Source organism: Moschus berezovskii, chromosome 1 (assembly GCF_049115385.1).
Source record: "Moschus berezovskii isolate FMDL1 chromosome 1, NW_MosBer_1.0, whole genome shotgun sequence".
Lineage (NCBI taxonomy): Eukaryota > Metazoa > Chordata > Mammalia > Artiodactyla > Moschidae > Moschus > Moschus berezovskii.
In genome coordinates this window covers 41,517,127-41,542,199 of record NC_142460.1, presented here as the reverse complement: position 1 = coordinate 41,542,199, position 25,073 = coordinate 41,517,127, and the positions used below count along the sequence as shown (strand labels likewise).

The following is a 25,073-nucleotide window of genomic DNA, read 5'->3' as shown; positions in this document are numbered from 1 at the left end:
TAACGTCCATTCCACCTATGGATCAGTTTTCCCTTCACACGAGAGAATGTTTGCCTCTCTCCTTCATCTTTCAAAGAATAAACTGATTCTGCTTTTCCTCAGTCTCAAGGAGTTCATAGATTAATAATATTTAATAATACTCCATTACACTGAAGTAGTCTGTCATACAGAAAATGTGTTTCTTAATTAACTAAGCTCCACTGAATGCTTATTATGAATAAGAAGGAGGATATTAAAGCTACATAAGACCACTCCCCAACACTCAAATGAAGATTTCTAGATTAGCTACTTCCTGCCTGTCTGTCACTGGGTATGAATTCCCTCAACTAATCTTTAGTAATAAACTACATGGTACATTTGAATGGCTACCATTATAGAAGGCCATTTAAAATGTACAGGAAGTTTAGTGTTATAAGGTAAAGATTTATCTTTAACCCTTTCTTCTAAGGACGTTCTACATCATTTTCTTATTTTTAACAGATGGTTCTATTTTTTTTTTTTTACTAAAATCCTAAAGAAGAATTTCTCTGGGTATAAAGCATGTCAAGGGAGCTCCTACTGTAAACCAGTTATTTTTTCCTGGCTATCAGATAATGTTTAACTAAGATACTATATCTGAGGTCTTATCTAAATTTGGGAGGATGAGACGGCATGTTTCAGAAATGATCTGCCAGCTGTGCTTGTGACAGTGTCATTAAGTTCCTGCAAAAAGCAAGAGGAGGAGGAAGGAAAAAAGTAAAAGAAGAGAGGAAGGTCTATGACAACTGAATTTTTAAAAACATCTCTGAAATGCCAGTCAAGAAGCTAAGTGGTGTAATGAAATCTCTCATGTAATCCTCGTGACAGCCATGAAATACAGGTTCTTTATAGACTGACTTCACCGATGATGAAAACAGGCAGAGAGAGATTAATTGCCCAAGGTCATGTAGCTACTGCTGCTACTGTCATTTCAGATGTGTCCGACTCTTTGCGATTCCATGGACTGTAGCCCACCAGGCTCCTCTGTCCGTGGGACTCTCCAGGCAAGAATACTGGAGTGGGTTGCCATTCTCTCCTCCAGGGGATCTTCCCGACCCAGGGATCAAACCCGCATCGTTTACATCTCCTGCATTGTCAGGCAGATTGTTTACCACTAGTGTCACCATGTACCTACTAGGGCAAAGATTCAAGCAGAGCTCTGTCTGTTTTGGGGGCTCTCAACCACACATGGCAGGAGAACTCATTGGTAGATGGACTTTGCTGTAAAGTGTAATTGGGTAGAGCCGCCCTCTTGGGAGCACAGTTCCATGACTCAGGCAGCATCAGAGCAGACAGCGGAAACTGTACTTGATCAAAAATTATGATCCACTGTCTAGGGGCTTCTGACAGCCTCAGAAATCAGGCTGGCTTTAGAAATTCGCGTTCTCTTTCCTCACCAAATCAACCGCTCCTAATTCATATGCTGCATATCCTCTGCCTATTGATCAATCCACTGCACAGAGGAAGGTCAGTTCTAAATTTTATAATAAAACCATCAGAATGGTTAAAGAGAACTCTGTGGCTGTTAGAAAAATATGAAAAATCAGCATGATGCCTGAGTTGGCCCTATTGACTCATACATGATATTTTGTTTTTTACAGAGTGAATAATAATTATTTGACTGGTAATTAATGCTATATTATTGTTATTAGGAAGGCCCAAGGTTCAGACATTCTTAATTGCTTGAACTCCTGGGGCTAATTAGTGCAAGCTTTAAAGGGATATGTCAGAAATCACAGAATATGTTTTTATTTCAAACATAGAACATGAGGGCCATGCCTCTCACTGAAGGTTGCCAGATAGTTCTAAGCACTTAGCACAGGTCTTGCCAGAGAAAATCCCAGTATATTAATTTACCAAGTTCAGAGTTAACTGATCAAAAGTCTGGAGAGCATAGTGTTTTACATAATCAGAGTGGCTTATTAACTCGTCACCATTTACTTTTTTCATTTATATTCCAATTCACAGAGACATAGTCATATCAGTTACAAAACATCCTGCAGTAACTAAATGCAAAATAGCTACAAGACTAAGTATTGTACTCTATATACACATCAGTAACAAGATGATTTTCACAAAATGCTGTGTAAATGCTGATTACTCACATTACCTGATAAGAAATACCTTGTAGTTTTTTTCCTTGAAGAGTATGTGCGTTATGACTCGAAAGAAAATCATCTTCATTTAGATCTATGAAAAGAGGTGTTATGTGGAGATTAGCAGCAATTACACAATTTAAGAAGTTTAAGTGCAATTGAATACTTATATTTTTCTTTATTCTATTAAAGCATTATATTGACTAGATCATAAATATTTACTTTCCTAAAGATATGCTGTTCTTATAAGAAACAAGTCAAAATTAAATAGAAATTAAACAAAATATAAATGAAGAATGTCTCTGACCAGTTGCGTCCTTGAGCAAGTCATGAAAGTTTTCTGGGACTCAGTTTCCCCGCATCCCATTTTATAAAACAGTAGCATCCAAGCTACTAAACCACTTCTGACTCCAAAATGCTATGATTTCATAAAACTATCACCTCACTTGTTTCTGTTAAACTGAGCTTTCCATCCCTGGCATTTTGAGCTTCATTAGCTTATGTCTTCTCAACATGAATTATTTATGCTAAAATTGTTCTCTTCCTGCTTTGGTAAAAGCTTTGGAATGTGTCATCCATTCGCTTGCAGCTAAATGAAACCTTTTCAAAAGACAGTAGCATTCCCTTTCAGGCCCTGTTCAAGGGGTCCATTTATTTAAATCTGAAATACACCATGTGCTAAAGGAAGACAGGACTTCATGGATCACTTAATCCAAACCTGCTGGTTTATAGATGGGGATACTGAGACCCACAGAAGTCACCTGGCAATCAGTCCAGTGACTTCTTTTATCACTTTTACCCTGTTTTACTTCCAGTCACTAGTTCAATTTTTATTTTTCAGTCTTACATTCTTCAGGGAAGGAAGGGAAAGGCCTATTCTCTATGCAGAAAATAGGAGAAAAATTTTCCCCAAATCCCCATTATAGCTATGGTTACAAGATAAGGTAAATTCACACCTCAGTCTCAGACTTATTTACACCAATAGGTTAATATTTTACATCCAAGTTACCACACTACAGGGTTCCAGAAAACACTGAAATTTTAAAATGAGCTGTTTTTGTGATCTGGCTCTTTGAAGCAAGATCTTCCATCACAGGGTCAGGAAGCTAGAAGCAGAGATTTTACAACCTTTTAAGTTTCTGTTGTTTGAAAAAAAAAAATTCTTTCCTCTATTTCTGTATTCCTTTTCATTGCTTTTCTTCTTCTGATCCCTTTAACCTGAATTTTGGAGAGCTCCCTCTATAATTCTTCTTCTGGGTGCAGGAAAAGAAAGTGAGGTCGATTCCTGTGAGTGAGAAATGCACACACTGTGTTTACCTCCCTTATATACAGTGCGAGGCAGTAAAATGAGTGACTCGGACACTATTGAGGGGAGAGAACGCTAAGCCCCACTCTACTCATGGAAGAGGCAGGGTCTCAGTGGGCTTGAAGAATGGAGATGGTCTGGAAACACAAAAGAAAAGTATAAGTTACAGATACAACAGCAATGCTGTCAACACTAACCTATAGTGTGGAATAAGAGCAATAGGCTTAATTAAAAGTAGAAACTGAGATTGGTCATGTGAGAAGGCAATTATGGATACTGTACAGGAGGAGGTGAGGCTGGGTGGGTGTGGAAAGCCAAATGGTAATGGGCCTTGAGCGCTAGGCAGAGAAATGTGACTATAACCCCCTAGACCAATGTTGCAGATATAAATACCTACAGAAGGCAAATTAGTAATTTAACTAAATGAAGTGAATTTTGACAAGGAGACATGGGGAGATTTGTGGCGAGGTGAAGGTCCACCATTGCTAACGGGCAACCATTGTTCTCAGCTCTCTCAACTAAAATCACCTCAGATGTTGGACCCAGGATTGACAATTTGTCCCTCATGTTTTTCAAGAAAGTATAAACGTATGAATTTTAAGGTATAATTTCCTGATTTTGAAAATATTGTCTGACCTAAACAAACTTTTTCTTAAAATAATGTTATTTGTAAAGCTACCCATGTGTAGCCTCAGCTTAAAAATTGGGAAAATTTGAGGGTTTTGAACTAAGAAAGGGACACCGGGATAATGGCATTTTATGAAGATTAGCTATTTGTTTTGCAATCTTGTACATTTTCTGTATTTGTTCTCTCCCATATGTTGCATCTGTGCATGCTAAGTCGCTTCAGTCATGTCTGACTCTTTGGGACCCTATGGACTGTAGGCCGCCAGGCTGCTCTGTTCTTGGGATTTTCCTAGCTAGAATACTGGAGTGGGTTGCCATGCCCTTCTCCAGGGGATATTCCTGCCCCAGGGAAGAAAACTACATCTCTTTTGTCTCCTGCACTGGCAGGTGTATTCTTTACCACTAGTGCCACCTAGGAAGCCCTAACTCCCAAATGTTACCCTACCAAAAAAAAAGAAAAAATTATAAAGATAAGAGCAATTTGGTCCTAAGTATCAACAAAGGCAATAACTGAATAAGGTAATATGCAAGTTATAGTTTCCAAAGACAGCCACAACGATATGTTCTGCTGTGTGACCTTGGCATGCCTCCACCAAGAAATAGAATTTAATTCTCCTTCTATTGAATTGAACTGGCTGTAATGATCTGTTTGTCAGAGGAGAATGCAGCTGAAGTTATATTTTGTAACCTCCAAGTCTGGGTCAGAAGAAGCTGGCAGCTTCTACCTGGATCTTCTGTGATGCTCACTCTCCAGACACTTCCTTGTATGATGTGTGAAGCTCCCTCTGATGTCTCTCCCTCTTGAAACCCAGATTTTAGCCTGGGAAAAGCTCGAGCTTCATGGAGAGGCCGCATATTGGTTCTCGGGTGATAGTCCCAGCTGAGCCCAACCTGCAGTTATCCCAGACAGGTACCCTACACGTAAGTGAAGAAACCTCTAGATTATTCTGGCCATCAGACATGTAAGTCCTCCTCAAGTAGTCATGTATGGATGTGAGAGATGGAACAAAAAGAAGGCTGAGTACTGAAAAATTGATGTCTTCCAATTGCAGTGCTGGAGAAGACTCTTGAGAATCCCTTGGACAGCAAGGAGATCAAATCAGTCAATTCTAAAGGAAATCAACCCTGAATATTCACTGGAAGGAATGATGCTGAAGCTCCAATCCTCTGACCTCCTGATGAGAAGAGCCAACTCATTGGAAAAGATCCTGCTGCTGGGAAGGATTGAAAGCAGGAGAAGAAGGGGGCGACAGAGGATGAGCTGGTTGGATGGCATCACAATGCGATGCACATGAGTTTGAGCAAACTCTGGGACATGGTGAAGGACAGGGAAGCCTGGCGTGCTGCAGTCCATGGGGTCACCAAGAGTCAGACACGACTGAGGGACTGAACAACAGCAACAACAGTCATTGAAGTCTTCCTAAAAGAAGCCTCAGATGCTGTGAAGTGCTGCTTTGGCTGAATCCCTGACTTGCAAAATCTATGAGTCTAATGAAATTTTGCTTTATGTCATCAAGGTTTGGGTTGGTTGGTTTGTAGCATAGGCATGGACTACATCAGTGGGTCACAAATGGCAGTATACTTAAAAATGTATCTTTCAGCATAAACATTAAGATTCTAACTGCCCTTCAAATGCAGATGCAGGAAACAAAGGGGATTTGGTTAAAAAAGCAATCTCTCTACTCAGCCTCTAGGTGATTCTAATGGAAATTAAACTTCTGACCATACTCAGGTAACTCTAATCCTAGTAAGAACTCTCCTGAAGAATGGAAGGCTTTCCAAGATTCTTTTGTACAAAACACTAAATCTCAGAATGTTCGCATTCAATTCAGATAGACTTCCTTAAAATTAAAAGAGACTGGTTTGGCAGGAAACCTTTGCTCTGGAAGTTTATTCATATAGAGTATACAGACAGACATTCAGGTGTGAAATCAGGCTTCTTTCTGTCATTCCTCACGTAATCCAGTCTAATCTGAGTTAAATCACATGCTCTTGGGAAATAATGTCTCAATCAAATTGTGGTTCCTGAAAATTACACAGAACGGTAAATACACTTGTGACTACATACATTTACTACCTTGAAAATGAGGGTAACATGCCAATAAAGAAGAAGACTTAACAAGATCCAGAGAAGTTCAGCCAAAATATTGATATGCTTGCTGAAAAGAGGCTGGCCAAATAATGATATTGACTACAATTCAGGAAAGAATATTGCAAGCAAATGGCAATTCTGCTCTTAAACTGGAATGTCCTACTGTCTCTACCAATGGGATTTTTATAATGAATCTCATCAAAATCATATGTAAAAAGGATTCATTTTAAAAATAATTTTGCAGTAGTATGAGTGGAGTTAATTCTCCTTTCATTACTAATCGTATCTCTTGAATGTATCCAGCTTCTTACAAACTTTACAGAAATACACCATTTCTTTTTTTTTAACATATTTTCTGTTTCATTCATGGTATAGTCTATCACATCACACTGTTTGAAAAAAAATCTCTAAATCTGCAAATATGTTTTGCTTCTTTTATCTTTTTTTTTTTTTTAAATTTGGCTTTGTTTTTGTTCTTTGTACTTTCTGGTACAAAATAATGAAAGCCCTCTTAAAAAATGTCTTCACTTAAATCATAATTTGATCTTGGGTAGATTCCAATGCATAGATTTCAAAAAGTCAATTCTTTTCAGGCTTTTTCCCCCATAAAATTAAGGCCAAAATATATTTTAAATTGTTTAAATCGATTTTAATTTACTAAAATGAATATTACTAACATTCTGCCTGTTTAGAGTGCTGAAAATAAAACAACAAACAAAATTACTGATTAATTTCACTTAATTAATTGGCTAAGTTATGCCAGTCTTTCAGTTGTAAAGTCCTGAGCATTCAATTTAACCCACATGCATTTTACAGATGTTGTCTCAGCGTCACTTACACAGACTGGGATAACAGTGTTCTTGGAAGAAGGAAATGGACCACATCAACTGAAAATGCTTCCAGCTCTTAACTTATTGTGATACTTTTTTGTCTTAACCAACATAACAGAGTCATATTTTTGGGTTATGTAAATATCTTTATGGATTAAAATACCAGGCACAAATCCTCAGCTTAATATTAACATAACCTGTGGAAGTGTATTTTGTCAGGCCCAATACTCTAGAGGACTAAGTTTTTGCTATTAATATAACTTGTGTCATGTGGAAACATCATTTTGTAATTGAAATCTAGAGAAATGGAACTTTTTTGGTTCTTGGAGTTTATAACATATTCTTTACGTTAATGTCATTCTTATAATTTCTCTATATATTTTCTTCTGTTTTATTGAAAGATGATTTTTACAATTTCATCTTTAGTGTTCAATAGAATCATGGGCTGTGGATGATGGCAATGATGTACCTACCTGTCTTCATCTGAGTAAACCTCGCAGACTGCCTATCCTCAGGCCCAATAAACCACTGTTAAGTAATTATTCAATTAATAGCAAAAAATAGTGTTTAAAATGAGAAAGAAATATTATAGGTTGATATGTAGGGCACTAATTGCTTAGAAATATTCTGAGCCTTCAAAGGGAAGCTACTACACCCATAAAATTCAAGTCCTCACTTGTGGCTCATCCTACCCTACTAAATCTCTCCCTTCAATTTACAATGGCACCAACAGCATTGGACTCAGGCCATTGACCCTTTCTAGCACAGCATTAATCCCTAGGCAATGTCCTATGACTCAGCTGGTACTGCTGAAATGTCAACTGAACTTCTTAGGCACATTCATGAATGCATGTGTGTGCGCGTGCGTGCACAGACAGATTGAACACAGGGGCACTTAAGAATCTGAAATATCAAAGTGGAAAAGTCTGTAAAGGCTTTCTTTTTGTTCTCTGACAAAGAGATCACTAATCAGAAAACACCTCACTTTTGGCCAAGATTTTTTGCTGCTTTGTCAATATAACTGCAATAGAATTACTTACCTATGACTGCTAAATTTAAAACAAACACCACAACATTTTACAGAAAGGAAGTTTAAGAAAATGGAATACTTGAAGAGGTTTATGGAAAATTTATAACAAAAATATTCTATAATATAGTTATGACTTCTTTATTCATAGGTCAATGTGGAATAATCTAAAAGTAACATGTGCTTATTACAGAGATGGATGAATGAATGGATGGGTGGATGAAAGTTTAATTAACTAACTGAGGTGTGAATGAATATCATTAACTTTCATGAGGTAAAGACAGAATTCAATCAAACACAATATAAGTAAAACATTGCCTATCTTATAATTAAAAAAAAAATGTCTAAAATAATCCCCAAATGTTTTGCTTCTTTATTTATTTATAATGGAGAAATCTGTGAGTTTTGAAATTAAGCTCAAAACTATTCACTAGAACATTATTCAATCTTGGATAAAATTGAAATAGTTCAAAGGAAAATGATTATTTTCATAAATGATTACTTTGTAAATCTATGAGCTCCTTCAAAGCACTCAAAAGGTAAAATTTGAACAATCATACCATGTAACTCTTAACTATAAAAATATTTGTCCCAAAATATTAAAATATCTTTTAAATTAAATTTAAAATTCAAATTAAATTTAAAAATACAAATAGTTAAATAATCAATAACTAATATTAGCAATTATTTATTGTTCCAGTAATATTGAAGGAAAATACCAAGGATATTAATTTTTAATATTCTTGTCCATCTTTGTGAACTCTTAAGACTTTCTGTTTTATTCATAACCTTTCCAAAGTTAATTAATTTTAATTATGAAATCATTTATTATTAATAAATTTTCTTATGCCTGGCTGCTAATTTGCTCTACTTCAGATTTTTTTTTTTAAATAAGATGACATAGTTTTGCATTAATAGTCAAGGGTGTTTCTCTTAAATATTTAAAGAAAAGCTAAAAATCACAAAGGTTAATATATTAATGTTATTTTTAGAAGGTTTGTCTATGTACTGAGTTTTAATATATTTTTGCATTATTTTAGACTTTAAAGGATTTCAAAATTTTTGTAACTGATTCTTCGCTTCAACAGGGAACTTAATTAAATTCTACTTCCCTTCTCCATGTCTGTTCACTTACACACACAAGTATATATTCTATTAATAATATACAAATTCTATTCTTTTAGTTTTTCCTTCTTCAGTTCAGTTCAGTCGCTCAGTCGTGTCCGACTCTCCGCGACCCCATGAATCACAGCACGCCAGGCCTCCCTGTCCATCACCAACTCCCGGAGTTCACTCAAACTCATGTCCACAGAGTCGGTGATGCCATCCAGCCATCTCATTCTCCGTCGTCCCCTTCTCCTCCCGCCCCCAACCTTTCCCAGCATCAGAGTCTTTTCCAGTGAGTCAACTCGTCACATGAGGTGGCCAAAGTATTGCAGTTTCAGCTTTAGCATCAGTCCCTCCAATGAACATCCAGGATTGATCTCCTCTAGAACCGGTCATGGAACAACAGACTGGTTCCAAATAGGAAAAGGAGTGCGTCAAGGTTGTATATTGTCACCTTGCTTATTTAACTTATATTCAGAGTACATCATGAGGAACGCTGGGCTGGAAGAAGCACAAGCTGGAATCAAGATTGCTGGGAGAAATATCAATAACCTCAGATATGCAGATGACACTACCCTTATGGCAGAAAGTGAAGAGGAACTCAAAAGCCTCTTGATGAAAGTGAAAGAGGAGAGTGAAAAGGTTGGCTTGAAGCTCAACATTCAGAAAACAAAGATCATGGCATCTGGTCCCATCACTTCATGGGAAATAGATGGAAAAACAGTGGAAACAGTGTCAGACTTTGTTTTTTTGGGCTCCAAAATCACTGCAGATGCTGATTGCAGCCATGAAATTAAAAGACGCTTGCTCCTTGGAAGGAAAGTTATGACCAACCTTGATAGTATATTAAAAAGCAGAGACATTACTTTGCCGACCAAGGTCCGTCTAGTCAAGGCAATGGTTTTTCCCGTGGTCATGTATGGATGTGAGAGTTGGACTGTGAAGAAAGCTGATCGCCGAAGAATCGATGCTTTTGAACTGTGGTGTTGGAGAAGACTCTTGAGAGTCCCTTATACTGCAAGGAGATCCAACCAGTCCATTCTAAAGGAGATCAATCCTGGATGTTCATTGGAGGGACTGATGCTAAAGCTGAAACTCCAATACTTTGGCCACCTCATGAGACGAGTTGACTCACTGGAAAAGACTCTGATGCTGGGAAAGGTTGGGGGCGGGAGGAGAAGGGGACGACGGAGAATGAGATGGCTGGATGGCATCACCGACTCTGTGGACATGAGTTTGAGTGTACTCCGGGAGTTGGTGATGGACAGGGAGGCCTGGCGTGCTGTGATTCATGGGGTCGCGGAGAGTCGGACACGACTGAGCGACTGAACTGAACTGAACTGAACTGAGAATGGACTGGTTGGATCTCCTTGCAGTATAAGGGACTCTCAAGAGTCTTCTCCAACACCACAGACTATAATGCAATGATTATTTTAATGAAGAAAGATGTAAATTTTTCTTACTTGCCCTTTATATTACTTTGGAAAAATGCAAAGTCAGCAAGAACTAAATGTATCAATTACCTTTCAGCTGACAGAATCTTCTGATGTGGGAGTCATTCTCAGACTTGCTGGGTTCCTGCCAAATTGTGTCATTCACAGTTTTTCCCTCTATATTAAAGCAGATTGGTTAGAAGAAGTCACAGTAACATCTGTGCAGTAAGTGTAGGAAATTTGATATCTAAACAAACTGAGCACACAGTGGTAACATGGTAAGTAATATGTTAAGAAAGCATTGGGGTCCATTCTGGAGAGTTCTCGTCCCTCATGAATACAACCAATGTCCTGTGGGCTCCCTTTTTTTTTTTTTTCCTATGAACTAACTAAGGACCCACACGTAGATGGTAGACGGTTGCCGCTGAAATACTCTTGATAACTTTTGATTACATTACTCTTGGAGTATTTTTCTTGAATTAATAACCATTTATTTTTTTATATATCAAAGTAGCTCCATCCTCCACATTCTTCATTCTTTCTAGCAAAACGGTTAAGGAAGTGTATCGAGAGAACATTGAACTATTTCAAGAAACTCTGAGATCCTTGGCTAGGAGAACAATCATTTTCTTCTAAGTGTTAGCTCTGTTCTCCCAGCACCTGGAGCAGGGTCTAAACAAGCTGTAAAGAACTGAACTGGACCAGAATGAACAACTGGAAGCCCTTCTAGTGAATGTCGCTCAGTCGTGTCTGCCTCTTTGCAACACCATGGATTCTGCTGTCCATGGAATTCTCTAGCCAGAATACTGGAGTGGTTCAGTTCAGTTCAGTCGCTCAGTCGTGTCTGACTCTTTGCGACCCCATGAACCACAGCACGCCAGGCCTCCCTGTCCATCACCAACTCCCGGAGTTCATGCAAACTCATGTCCATCGAGTCGGTGATGCCATCCAGCCATCTCATTCTCTGTCGACCCCGTCTCCTCCTACCCCCAATCGCTCCCAGCATCAGAGTCTTTTCCAGTGAGTCAACTTGTCGCATGAGGTGGCCAAAGTATTGGAGTTTCAGCTTTAGCATCAGTCCTTCCAATGAACACCCAGGATTGATCTCCTCTAGAATGGACTGGTTGGATCTCCTTGCAGTCCAAGGGACTCTCAAGAGTCTTCTCCAGAACCACAGCTCAAAAGCATCAATTCTTCGGCGATCAGCTTTCTTCACAGTCCAACTCTCACATCCATACATGACCACGGGAAAAACCATAGCCTTGACTAGACGGACCTTGGTTGGCAAAGTAATGTCTCTGCTTTTTAATATGCTATCTAGGCTGGTCATAACTTTCCTTCCAAGGAGTAAGTGTCTTTTAATTTCATGGCTGCAATCAGCATATGCAATGATTTTGGAGCCCCCAAAAATAAAGTCTGATACTGTTTTGACTGTTTCCCCATCTATTTCTCAAGAAGTGATGGGACCAGATGCCATGATCTTCGTTTTCTGAATGTTGAGCTTCAAGCCAACATTTTCACTCTCCTCTTTCACTTTCATCAATAGGCCTTTGAGTTCCTCTTCACTTTCTGCCGTAAGGGTGGTGTCATCTGCATATCTGAGGTTATTGATATTTCTCCCGGTAATATTGATTCCAGCTTGTGCTTCTTCCAGCCCAGCGTTCCTCATGATGTACTCTGCATATAAGTTAAATAAGCAGGGTGACAGTATACAACCTTGACGTACTCCTTTTCCTATTTGGAACCAGTCTGTTGTTCCATGGAACAACTGGAGTGGTAATCATTCCCTTTTCTATGGGATTTTCCCAACCCAGGGATTGAACCCAGGTCTTCTGCATTGCAGGAGGATTCTTTACTATTTGAGCCACCAAATATATATATATATAGATAGGTCAATGCTACTCTCCCAATTCTTCCCACTCTCCCCATCCCCTGTGCTGTGTCCACAAGTCAGGTCTCTTACTGCACTGTTTTTAAAGTCACTAGTTCCTCTGGTATTTGACTACAGAGAAGGCAGGTGATCATCAAAAATTATGTTATAGAGTCTTGTATGCACAAACTGAAAACACTATGAAAATGGCATATACAAATGGAAAACAAAAGTTGGCTTACTTCCTTTTATTTCAGGCCATATACTATTCAAATCAGGGCTGGCATTCAAAATATTTAGCAACTACTGCTCACAGGGCCTTGACAAATGAGACAGAACTCAGCTCCTGTGGATATTACCACTGGTGGAATATCAGACCCCATTAAAATGCAGATGTCCTTAGTAGATGAATCCATAGATGATCACCACTTTGATCTGAGTGCTTTTCATACCATATCCAGGAAACTGGATTTCAAAAGAGGAAAACTGGGGTTTGAGTATCCAACTCCTAAGCCCTGCTGGGTAGAAAGTGTGCCCACCACCTTGAAAAACTGCATAAAAAAATGAATTATTGAGTGAATAATCCAGTCGTCCTGTCACTACAAATGTTTAATAATTAGTGACCCCATATCACCAAAATGGCAAAGAGAGGCATCATCTATTAACTTTCTAAAAATAATTAGATTTTTACTTCAGAATCTGCCTGCAATGCAGGAGTCCTAGGAGACTCAGGTTCGATCCCTGGGTTGGGAAGATCACCTGGATGAGGGCCTGGCAACCCACTGCAGTATTCTTGACTGGAGAATCCCATGGACAGAGGAGACTGGCAGGTTACAGTCCACAGGGTTGCAAAGAATTGGATAAGCCTGAAACAACTGAGCATGCACTAGAATTAAAATACACATCAAACCAATCACCTCTGTTATTACTATGTATAATATAACCACAAAAACTGAAGAAAATCATTGGTACTTGAGATGCTATGATAAGTCTTTTATAATCCAACCATTGTTTATTTCATTCCTAAATTCCTAGCTATGAAAATAGCTAAGAGATCACCTTGACTATGGGCCCTCCAAGCTAAAGTTGGGAAACTGGAAGGTAATCAGCCAATAAAAGATTTTCTTTTTTTTAGTATAAAAAGAAATTATTCTGAATAAGCCAGTGGTTTATTTGTCTTCAGTTCAGATCACTTGCTCAGTCATGCCCAACTTTTTGCAACCCCATGTTCTGTAGAACGCCAGGCTTCCCTGTCCATCACCAGCTCCCAGAGCTTTCTCAGATTCATGTTCATCAAGTCAGTGATGCCATCCAACCATCTTATCCTCTGTCGTCCCCTTCTCCTCCTGCCTTCAATCTTTCCCAGCATCAGGGACTTTTCCAATGAGTCAGTTCTTTGCATCAGGTGGCCAAAGTATTGGAGTTCCAGCTTCAGCATCAGTCCTTCCAATGAATATTCAGGTCGGATTTCCTTTAGGATCGACAGCTTTGATCTCCTTACAGCCCAAGGGACTCTCAAGAGTCTTCTCCAACACCACAGTTCAAAAGCATCATTTCTTTGGTGCCCAGCTTTCTTTATGGCCCAACTCTCACATCCATACATGACTCCTGGAAAAACCATAGATTTGACTAGATGAACCTTTGTTGGCAAAATAATGTCTCTGCTTTTTAATATGCTGTCTAGGTTGGTCACAGCTTTTCTTCCAAGGAACAAACATCTTTTACTTTCATGGCTGCAGTCAGCATCTGCAGTGATTTTGAACCCCAAGAAAATAAAGTCTCTCACTGTTGCCACTGTTTCCCCATTTATTTGCTATGAAGTGATGAGACTGGATGCCATGATCTTAGTTTTTTGAGTGTTGAGATTCAAGCCAGCTTTTTCACTATCTTTTTTCACCTTCATCAAGAGGCTGTTCAGTTCCTCTTCATTTTCTGCCATTAGGGTGGTGTCATCTGCATATCTGAGGTTACTGAGATTTCTCCTGACAATCTTGATTCCAGCTTGTGCTTCATCCAGTCCAGTGTTTCTCATGATGTACACTGCATATAAATTACATAAGCAGGGTGACAACACACAGTCTTGAAATACTCTTTTCCCAGTTTGGAACCAGTCCATTCTTCCATGTCCGGTTTTACTGTTGCTTCTTGACCTTCATAGAGATTTCTCAGGAGGCAGGTAAAGTGGTCTGGTATTCCTATCTCTTGAAAAATTTTCCAGTTTGTTGTGATCCACACAGTCAAAGGCTTTGGTGTATTCAATAAAGGAGAAGAAGATGTTTTTCTGGAACTCTCTTGCTTTTTCTATGATCCAATGGATGTTGGCAATTTGATCTCTGGTTCCTCTGCCTTTTCTAAATCCAGCTTGAACAACTGAAATTTCTCGGTTCATGTACTGTTAAAGCCTAGTTTGGAGAATTTTGAGCATTACTTTGCTAGCATGTGAGATGAGTGCAATTGTGTGGTAGTTTGAACATTCTTTGATGTTGACTTTTTGGGATTGGAATGAAAACTGACCTTTTCCAGTCCTGTGGCAACTGCTGAGTTTTCCAAATTTGCTGTCTTATTGAGTGCAGCACTTTCACAGCATCATCTTTTAGAATTTGAAATAGCTCAACTAGGATTCCATCCCCTCCACTAGCTTTGTTCGTAGTGATGCTTCCTAAGGTCCACTCACCTTCACATTCCAGGATGTCTAGCTCTGGGTGAGTGATTACACCATCGTGATTATCTGGGTCATTAATTGTGTGTGTGTGTGTGTGTGTGTAGTTATTCTGTGCACTCTTGCCATTTCTTAATATCTTCTGCTTCTGTTAGGTCCATACTGTTTCTGTCCTTTATTGTGCCCACCTTTGCATGAAATGTTCCCTTGGTATCACTAATTTTCTTGAAGAGATCTCTAGTCTTTCCCATTCTACTGTTATTTGTCATAGCCATTTAAAATTAGAGTAAAACCGCATTTCTGTTTTAAATCTCTTCTATATAATTCAAAGACGAATCAATTTGTCTTTCATTCATCACTTTCTGTTACTTTATGGCATTAACAGAAGAAAATCACTCTTAGAGAAATAGAATGTATCATGTGCATGAGTAATCTTAGGAATTACTAACCAAATACTTTACTTTCAGACATAGATCTCCGGATTGACCTAGAGGAACAAAAGAAACAGATATTTAAGTCTAGATTTAAAAAGTTATATTTTAAGTGAAGTAGAAATTAGATCACTTAGACATGAGTGCAAAGCCATGGTGAGCAGAAATAAATTCTACCTCTAAGTAAGTTTTACTTTTGGACCTGAATTTTCCTGAGCCTAGATGACAAAGTATAGTTGATCAAAGTATAATCTTGGATTGGAAATTTCCATGCAATATAAAGAAACATTTACAAATCTCAGCACCCCCAACCCTGCAAAAAAAGAACAGTAGGCCATTATATATGAATGTACCTCAAAATAATAAAATAGTTCTTTTAAAAATAATTATATTCAATAAATACAGAAAAATATTGCAATTTGAATACAACCACTGTACAATCCCTAATAAAACAATGAAAAGTGAAGTCACTCAGCCGTGTCCAACTCTTTGTGACCCCATGGACTGTACCCTACCAGGCTCCTCTGTCCATGGGATTTTCCAAGCAAGATTACTGGGGCAGGTTGCCATTTCCTTCTCCAGGGATCTTCCCGACCCAGGGATCGAACTCAGGTCTCCCACATTGCAGGCAGACACTTTACCCTCTGAGCCACCAGGGAAACCCAATAAAATAATAAATCTATGCAATAATTGCCAATTGAAATTAAAGTTTTTCATTAAAAGGCTGATGGGCAACTTGTGCTGGATGGATCAGTTTGATACCACCTGAACCCACGAAACAACTTCACAGTCATAAAAATAGAGACAAGCAGCTATATGAGCTTCCCATGTAATGCAACAGGAAGTAAAAAGTCACTGATGACCTACTTTAAAAATAAATACATAGACAGAAATAACTTGAATCTTATCAAGCCTTATGAAACTTTAATCTTATCAAGCCTGGAGATCTGACTAAAAATTAACAGTAAACAGAACAGAGAACATGTGTTGAAAACACACACACAGAGGATGCAATCAGTAAAATTCTAAACTATGGAAAACTCCTCAGAAAGAACAATTCAGTTTTTTCAACAAATAAATGGGAGGAGAGACCTATAAATTGAGAAACATGAAGAAAATGCATTGCATGAGTCTTCTTTGGATCACGATTCAAATAAACCAGCTACTGTTATAAAAAGCACTTGAGGCTACCAGAGACTTTTTAACACTGGCCCTAAACTTGGTGATATCAGATTATTTTTCTTATATTGTTCTAGTGCAGTAGTTACGTTTTTCTCTAAATGTGGAGTTGTGGCTATGCTTTTAAAAACGATTCTTGTTTTCTAATGATATAATGGAACATGAAATTGTATGTCTGAGAAATGCTTTATAAAAACCCCAGTGTGGGTGGTGGGAATGGTAAGTCAGGTGGGTAGAAATGAAATAAGATTGACTATAAATTGGTGCTTGATTGTATTAGTCAATTTACACTTTAGGTGAACATAAGCATATTGTGTATGTATAAACAATTTTGTTATAACAGGGGTGTTTTCCATTATTCACCTTTTTTTAGCTGAGGTTTGTAAGCAAAATCCTGCATATAGAGTGTTTCTTTTTTCTTAACTATTTTATTTAGGTTTGTTTTAATTTTTCAATGCAAAATACTTATTCAGAACATCTCTTGGGAAGTAGCAAGTGTTCCTAAAAAAGCTACTTATAATATTATAAAGTGAAGTAGGTGCATAACGACAGAAGGGATTATTCTCTCGGGGGAGTGATGGACAACGGAATTGAAAAACCCCAAAAGTTTTCAAGTTAAACTGGTAGGAATTTGAAAAACACGTTAATTGATTTGGCTTATGTTTGAAAAATCCTAGTTTAGTTGTCATCAGGTACTTTCCCTCTCATTTATCCTGCTTCTGCCCCTCCATGTTTGGATATCATCTAATCTGTAGAAGCATCAGTCATAAACCAATAGTTGTAATTTTGTGTACATATTTGATTTGGGATTAGTGAGTTCCTTATCTGTGGATAGAATAAACAGTTACATAGAGGGGCGATTTTTAAGACTGAGAAGAGCCCTGATTTGAAAAAAAAAACAAACCTTCTTTATTCCTGCTGCTGCTGCTGCTAAGTCGCTTCAGTCGTGTCCGACTCTGTGCGACCCCACAGACGGAAGCCCACCAGGCTCCCCCGTCCCTGGGATTCTCCAGGCGAGAACACTGGAGTGGGTTGCCATTTCCTTCTCCAATGCATGAAAGTGAAAAGTGAAAGTGAAGTCGCTCAGTCACGTCTGACTCGTAGCGACCCCATGGACTGCAGCCTACCAGGCTCCTCCGTCCATGGGATTTTCTAGGCAAGAGTACTGGAGTGGCCTGCCATTGCCTTCTCCAGTTTAAGTAGCTAACTATGACTAAAATACAACTACCCTGGCAGGTGCTCTAAGCTGTTAATCATGCAATTACCTACTTACTATGGATGCATTTTATATCCTTACTGGGAAAAAGCTTTTAGCAAGAAAGGGAGGAAAGACTATGAAAGCGCAAAGTGCTTTGTGGGTAGAGGTGGGGGCAGAGGGAGGGTTGGGGGCTGGTAAGAGCTGTCGAAAAAGACTACATCCAGAAAGAAGTTCACATATTGACAATTTAGTCTCAGACCATTCCAGGGTGCAAGGAAGCTGTTCTGTATCATCAGCAACCAATCTGGAAATTTCCCCATAAACCAACTTCCTGCCGCTATGTATTTCCTGCTTATTGGTTAAAAATCCCATTACCTTATGCAACATGTGTGTGTCTCATCCTCTGGCAGCTTGATGTGCTGAATATAAAGCCAAGCCTGACCTAAATAACCCAAATCTCTTTGCAAACACATTTTTATTTGGATTAGAAGAACTCCAGAAGATTAATAGGTCACCAATAGAAACATGTTTTTGAGTAGGCTTCCACTTTAATCTGAACCTAGTTTAGATACATTTCGTCTTCTGAAAATTTAATTTTTGCATCCTTGTCTACAGCAATGTCACAACACCCGTTTCCTATGCATCAGCATAAATATAAATGGTAGCAGAGTAAAGTATACCTAGATTGGTACATGACGATTTTTAAAAAGCACTTCGACAGGAAACCCACTAAAATATTCCACTCAACATTATAGAACTAAGAGAACATAAAGTTTTCAAAGTAAATTTGACTTACTTTCTTTTTGCTTTCCCAGTATCAAAATTAGAAACGTCCTGTAAAAGAAAATAAAAAGTAAAATAAAATACTACTCCAAGAAATCAAAAAGATAATTCAAGTATAGTTTATCTTTCAGTATATTCCAAATGGAGTTCACTTTGCCTTTTTCTACTAAAATGACTGTATTTTAAAATATATTTAGTATGATCACGGTTCTAGTTTTTACTTTTTTCTCTATTTGTAACTTTGATACATGTTTCAGTACAGTTCAGTTCAGTTCAATCGCTCAGTCGTGTACGACTCCTTGTGACCCCATTAATCACAGCACGCCAGGCCTCCCTGTCCATCACCAACTCCCGGAGTTCACTCAAACTCATGTCCATCGAGTCGGTGATGCCATCCAGCCATCTCATTCTCTGTCATCCCCTTCTCCTCCTGCCCCCAATCCCTCCCAGCATCAGAGTCTTTTCCAATGAGTCAACTCTTCGCATGCGGTGGCCAAAGTATTGGAGTTTCAGCTTTAGCATCAGTCCTTCCAATGAACCCCCAGGACTGATCTCCTTTAGAATGGACTGGTTGGATCTCCTTGCAGTCCAAGGGACTCTCAAGAGTCTTCTCCAACACCAATACATGTTTACCTTATTGTAAGCCCTTGACAGTTAATAGGCAAATCCTTTAAAAAAAATTCTGTAGTTAAATCCTTGTAACCTCAATTTTATATCCTCCATCAACCCTTCAAGACCACAAGGAAAGGAGTATACGAGTATATTAATTACATTCTCTTCTTTTGAGAAAGATAGACAGTAGCCTACCACAAAACCCCGTGTGCTGAAATACACCTGTGATTCATCCAGCCTTTTCCTTCAGAGAAGCTGATGTTATATCCCTTACACCCTGGTGGAAGACAGTGTCACCCTGTCTTTCACCATCCATCCTTGAAAGGGCTTAAACTGCTTCAGGGCACCTTTAGGAACTCTCTTCAGATTTTTTCTTTATCATTCATCCAGTCCTTCATCCAAAAACCATTTATGTATTTGGTGTTCAAAGTGTTTTTTGAACACATTTTATATGATAGGCAGCAGATCATGTTCTGAAGAATTTTGTTTGGTGTGGTAGGAATTTTATAGTAAAGACTTTGGGGACCAATATTCCATATAAGGAGAAAAACAGAAAAGCTAAGGCTGAAAGGAGTGGTGAATAAAAATCGGAAGAAGGAAAGTACTTTTTTTAAAGTGTGCTTGATTTATGATATGACATTTGTTTCAAGTATACAGCATAGTGTTTTTTGCAGATTTTATTCACAATTGGTTTTATTATTCCAATGCTTGATAGCCTGAGTGCTGTAAAATCCAGGATAAGCTTTCCCCTACATAGTAACTAAGTGGGCCCTTCCTCAAACCCTTATTATGTTTTTACTAAGATTTATCTTCAAGGACAATTTGAATTACTTACTTCAAGTTGTTGAGTAGAACTGAAAACCCATCTGCTGAAGCAGTCAAGTCCCCAAACTTGAACAAATTTTGCCAAATTAAAATGCCTATGGATCACCCAGAGGATAGTCTTGTAGAAGAGAGCTGGGACAGAAGTAAAGATGAGGGAGTCATAAACCAAGCCCTGAGGTGAGTTGGAATAGCAACAGAACTTTGAGGAGTTAATGGTCAGATTGATCACTACTTCGATTCTCTATGCTTTGTTATCATGTGTTCTAAATCAAATTCTTTATGATTATACAGTGGAAGTAAGAAATAGATTTAAGGGACTAGATCTGATAGACAGAGTGCCTGATGTACTATGGACGGAGGTTCATGTCATTGTACAGGAGACAGGGATCAAGACCATCCCCATAGAAAAGAAATGCAGAAAACCAAAATGGCTGTATGGGGAGGCCTTACAAATAGCTGTGAAAAGAAGAGAAGCGAAAAGCAAAGGAGAAAGTGAAAGATATAAGCATCTGAATGCAGAGTTCCAAAGAGTAGCAAGGAGAGATAAGAAAGCCTTCCTCAGCGATCAATGCAAAGAAATGGAGGAAGGCAACTGAATAGGAAAGACTAGAGATCTCTTGAAGAAAATTATATATACCAAGGGAACATTTCATGCAAAGTTGGGCTCGATAAAGGACAGAAATTTTATGGACCTAAGAGAAGCATAAGATATTAAGAAGGGGTGGCAAGAATACACAGAAGAACTGTACAAAAAAGATCTTTACGGCCAAGATAATCACGATGGTGTGATCACTCACCTAGAGCCAGACATCTTGGAATGTGAAGTCAAGTGGGCCTTGGGAAGCATCACTACGAACAAAGCTAGTGGAGGTGATGGAATTCCAGTTGAGCTATTTCAAATCCTGAAAGATGATGCTGTGAAAGTGCTGCACTCAATATGTCAGCAAATTTGGAAAACTCAGCAGTGGCCACAGGACTGGAAATGGTCAGTTTTCATTCCAATCCCAAAGAAAGACAATACCAAAGAATTCTCAAACTATCCCACAATTGCACTCATCTCACACGATAGTAAAGTCATTCTCAAAATTCTCCAAGGCAGGCTTCAGCAATACGTGAACCGTGAACTTCCAGATGTTCAAGCTGGTTTTAGAAAAGGCAGAGGAAAAAGAGATCAAATTGCCAACATCCGCTAGGCTGTATATTGTCACTGTGCTTATGTAACTTATATGCAGAGTACATCATGAGAAACGCTGGGCTGGATGAAGCACAAGCTGGAATCAAGATTGCCAGGAGAAATATCAATAACCTCAGATATGCAGGTGACACCACCCCATGGCAGAGAGTGAAGAGGAACTAAAAAGCCTCTTGATGAAAGTGAAAGAGGAGAGTGAAAAAGTTGGCTTAAAGCTCAACATTCAGAAAACTAAGATCATGGCATCTGGTCCCATCACTTTGTGGGAAATACATGGAGAAACAGTGGAAACAGTGTCAGACTTTATTTTTTTGGGCTCCAAAATCACTGCGAATGCTGATTGTAGCCATGAAATTAAAAGACACTTATTCCTTGCAAGGAAAGTTATGACCAACCTAGATAGCATATTACAAAGCAGAGACATTACTTTGCCAACCAAGGTCTGTCTAGTCAATCTGTGGTTTTTCCATTGGTCATGTATGGATGTGAGAGTTGGACTGTGAAGAAAACTGATCGCCAAAGAATTGATGCTTTTGAACTGCGGTGCTGGAGAAGACACTGGAGAAGACTCTTGAGAGTCCCTTGGGCTGCAAGGAGATCCAACCAGTCCATTCTAAAGGATATCAGTCCTGGGGGTTCATTGGAAGGACTGATGCTAAAGCTGAAGCTCCAATACTTTGGCCACCTCATGCGAAGAGTTGACTCACTGAAAAAGACTCTGATGCTGGGAGGGATTGGGGGTGGGAGGAGAAGGGGACGACAGAGAATGAGATGGCTGGATGGCATCACCGACTCAATGGAGGTGGGTTTGAGTGAACTCCGGGAGTTGGTGATGGACAGGGAGGCCTGGTGTGCTGACTGTCATGTGCTTTGGAGTTCAGACCCTAGGGTCTTTATTCCTGGAGGGGAAAGTCAAGAAGCACTACACACAGCTTTATTTTCAGAACTATATCTGTGTGTGTGTCTCTGTGTGTGTGTGATACTCTGAACTACAAAAGGAAAACACCACTTCAGAGAGTCAATGAAGTCATTCTGTCTACTCCATTAATTTGACACTTGCCATAAATACCAGGTAAAGCATGCTCCTATTAGCCTTTATTATCCCCTCAGTCAAGTACTAATCATTAGTCTTATCTTTCATTCATTAGGGAATTTGTAGCTTAATTTAATTTTTACCCCTGGCGATTTTTAGGAAAATTAAAAAATGAAATGTGGACAAATTATTATGAATGGGCTGGTAGAAACTAAAAAGTATGTCCAACCTGTGTTATTTTTCAAGTAGAAGAGGGTAGGCTCTAGGAGCAAAGCACTTTTACATAACTATGAAACTAGATCAAATTAGGGAAAATTTAAAAACAATTTGAATGAAGAAAGAGAAGATGCCTTTTAAAAGAATACAGAAATTTTGGATACGAATTGCCATCTATCTGTTCTCATACTGTGGTTATAGGCGACTGTCCTTTGGGGTTGAATCTAATATGTGCATGTTTCTTGCATTATTGGTTTTTAAATCTTACTTTCAAATCACAAAGTCAGAAGAAAAAATGAAGTGAATATATCAGGACTTGTTGTTGCCAAGCTAATGGAAATGTGAAAAGTATTTCTGTACAGAGAATATTGATTGACAGTAAATGATGGTGTAAATCCCATGGTGAGTTTTTAAGACTGAAGAGTTGATGAGATCTGACCTTTGATTTGCAAATGAATAAATCGAGGTCCCAGACAGTAAACTGACTTGTCTAGGGTCACACATACAGTGTTTACCTTGGCTAAATGCTAGGCATTTTCATCACCCCATATATTCCTTAAAATAATATAATTCATTCATTCATATATCCACAGTTCATTTAACAAACATTAATTGAGGATTTATTATGTACCATACACTCTTTTAGAGTAAAAAATGTATTGCAACTAGTTCTTTTCTCAAAAGTCATAATCAATGACTACTGCTCTCAGAAGGAGGATCTTGTTGGATTTCATGAATTTTCTAATTTAGAAGATTAAATGAGCTAGCCTTTATAAAATCTCCAAACCAATGAAGGTACTTACTGATGTTATTTCTCATTAGATTAATTATTCATTAATGGTTATGTAGAATTCCAATATTGAGGCAAGAGTTGAATGTAAATATGATACACACATAGTTGTATACATACATATAACTTCTTATTAATATAAGCTAACCCAATTTCTTTTATTTCAACTCATTCTCTTGCAAGAATAAAGCTAATTCACTTGCATAACTAAAATGATTTTAATATCAAAATACCACTATTCCAAGATTCACTTGCAACCAAACTGAACGAGCCTGTGTCTGGATATTTCTTAGCCTTTTCAGTTCAGTTCAGTTTAGTTCAGTCGCTCAGTTGTGTCCGACTCTTTGCGACCCCATGAATCGCAGCACGCCAGGCCTCCCTGTCCATCACCAACTCCCAGAGTTCACTCAAACTCATGTCCATCGAGTCCGTGATGCCATCCAGCCATCTCATTCTCTGTCGTCCCCTTCTCCTCCCGCCCCCAATCCCTCCCAGCATCAGACTCTTTTCCAGTGAGTCAACTCTTCGCATGAGGTGGCCAAAGTATTTTAGGCTTCAATAAAAGTCCCACAGTGTTCAAAAAAAGACATGGAAATTCATAGAAGTTTCTTTAAAAAAATTCTAAAAGGCGTCTAGCGAAGAGGATGCTAATGACGCTTATAAAGTGGGTTAATTTTGCAGTGCATTGAAAGTCACCAGAGAGATGAAAAAAGTATGTAGCTAGCTTTCGGCTCTGTTCTCAAAACAAGGAGGAGGTTTTTGTGCTGGATAACAAACCATCACCCTGTAAAGGAGGCCTGCAACCCACGAGTTCTTCCTTGCTGCCTCTGCACCTGATTACAAACATGTGGAGAAAAATTACATGAAGAAGTCTCCTAAATTATTCAATGGACAGCACCACAAAGACAAATGTTAGTAACTATAGCTAGTCTGAGCCCAGTAGGTTAAAGCAAGTTGCCATTGTTTTTCTAATTTCTTGATTAACACATTATCCGAATAATAATGGCAGAACACTCACGGATTATCAAGCATAGTTCCAAATGCTTTACATGTAGTAATTCATTTAGTACTCCCAACAATCTTGTGAGGTTTATATTGTTATAATCATCTTCAATTTACAGATGAATACACTGAGGAACAGAGCAGTTAGATTGCATAAGGTCACATAACTAGTAAGTGGTAAAACTGAGATTTCATGTCTGATGCCTTAATGAGTTTGGAGAAGGAAATGGCAACCCACTCCAGTGTTCTTGCCTGGAGAATCCCGGGGACGGGGGAGCCTGGTGGGCTGCCGTCTGTGGGGTCGCACAGGGTCGCACAGAGTCGGACACGACTGAAGCGACTTAGCAGCAGCAGCAGCAGCCTTAATGAATACACAATACTACTTCTATGCATGCGTGCATGCAAAGTCACTTCACTTATCTCCGATTCTTTGAGACTCTATGGACTATAGCCTACCAGGGTCCTCTGTCCATGGGATTCTCCAGATAAGATGCTGGAATGGGTTGCCATGCCCTCCTCCAGGGGAACTTTCTGACTCAAGGATCAAACTCAGATCTCTAAATCTACTGCATTGGCAGGTGGGTTCTTTACCACTAGCGCCACCTGGGACTACACAGATACAAAATCTACCCTTCAACTAGATCAGAGATCCCATAACTGAACACTGTTGGCCAGAAGGGAGAGTGATTGCGAAAATGAAGAAAAAATATAATACTGTGTACCACTACTGGGCTTCCCTGGTGGCTC

At 38.8% G+C, this 25,073-nt stretch overlaps 1 protein-coding gene and 1 long non-coding RNA gene across 2 annotated transcripts in view; one reads left to right on the top strand and one right to left on the bottom strand.

The window, feature by feature from the left end:
- Positions 1-5,236, top strand: part of LOC148778717 (uncharacterized) — a 59,455-nt gene extending 54,219 nt beyond the window's left edge. The window contains exon 5 of the long non-coding RNA XR_016037392.1: positions 5,100-5,236. This is a non-coding gene — a long non-coding RNA (uncharacterized LOC148778717). The remainder of the gene's footprint in view (positions 1-5,099) is intronic.
- LOC148778716 (putative uncharacterized protein ENSP00000383407) overlaps positions 2,014-25,073 on the bottom strand; it is a 47,611-nt gene continuing 24,551 nt past the window's right edge. The window contains exons 3-6 of the mRNA XM_088836124.1: positions 18,670-18,707; positions 15,515-15,552; positions 10,627-10,713; positions 2,014-2,208 (exon numbers count right to left, since the gene is read on the bottom strand). Of these exons, the coding sequence (XP_088692250.1) occupies positions 2,120-2,208; positions 10,627-10,713; positions 15,515-15,552; positions 18,670-18,707 (252 nt within the window). The 3' untranslated portion in view covers positions 2,014-2,119. The remainder of the gene's footprint in view (positions 2,209-10,626; positions 10,714-15,514; positions 15,553-18,669; positions 18,708-25,073) is intronic.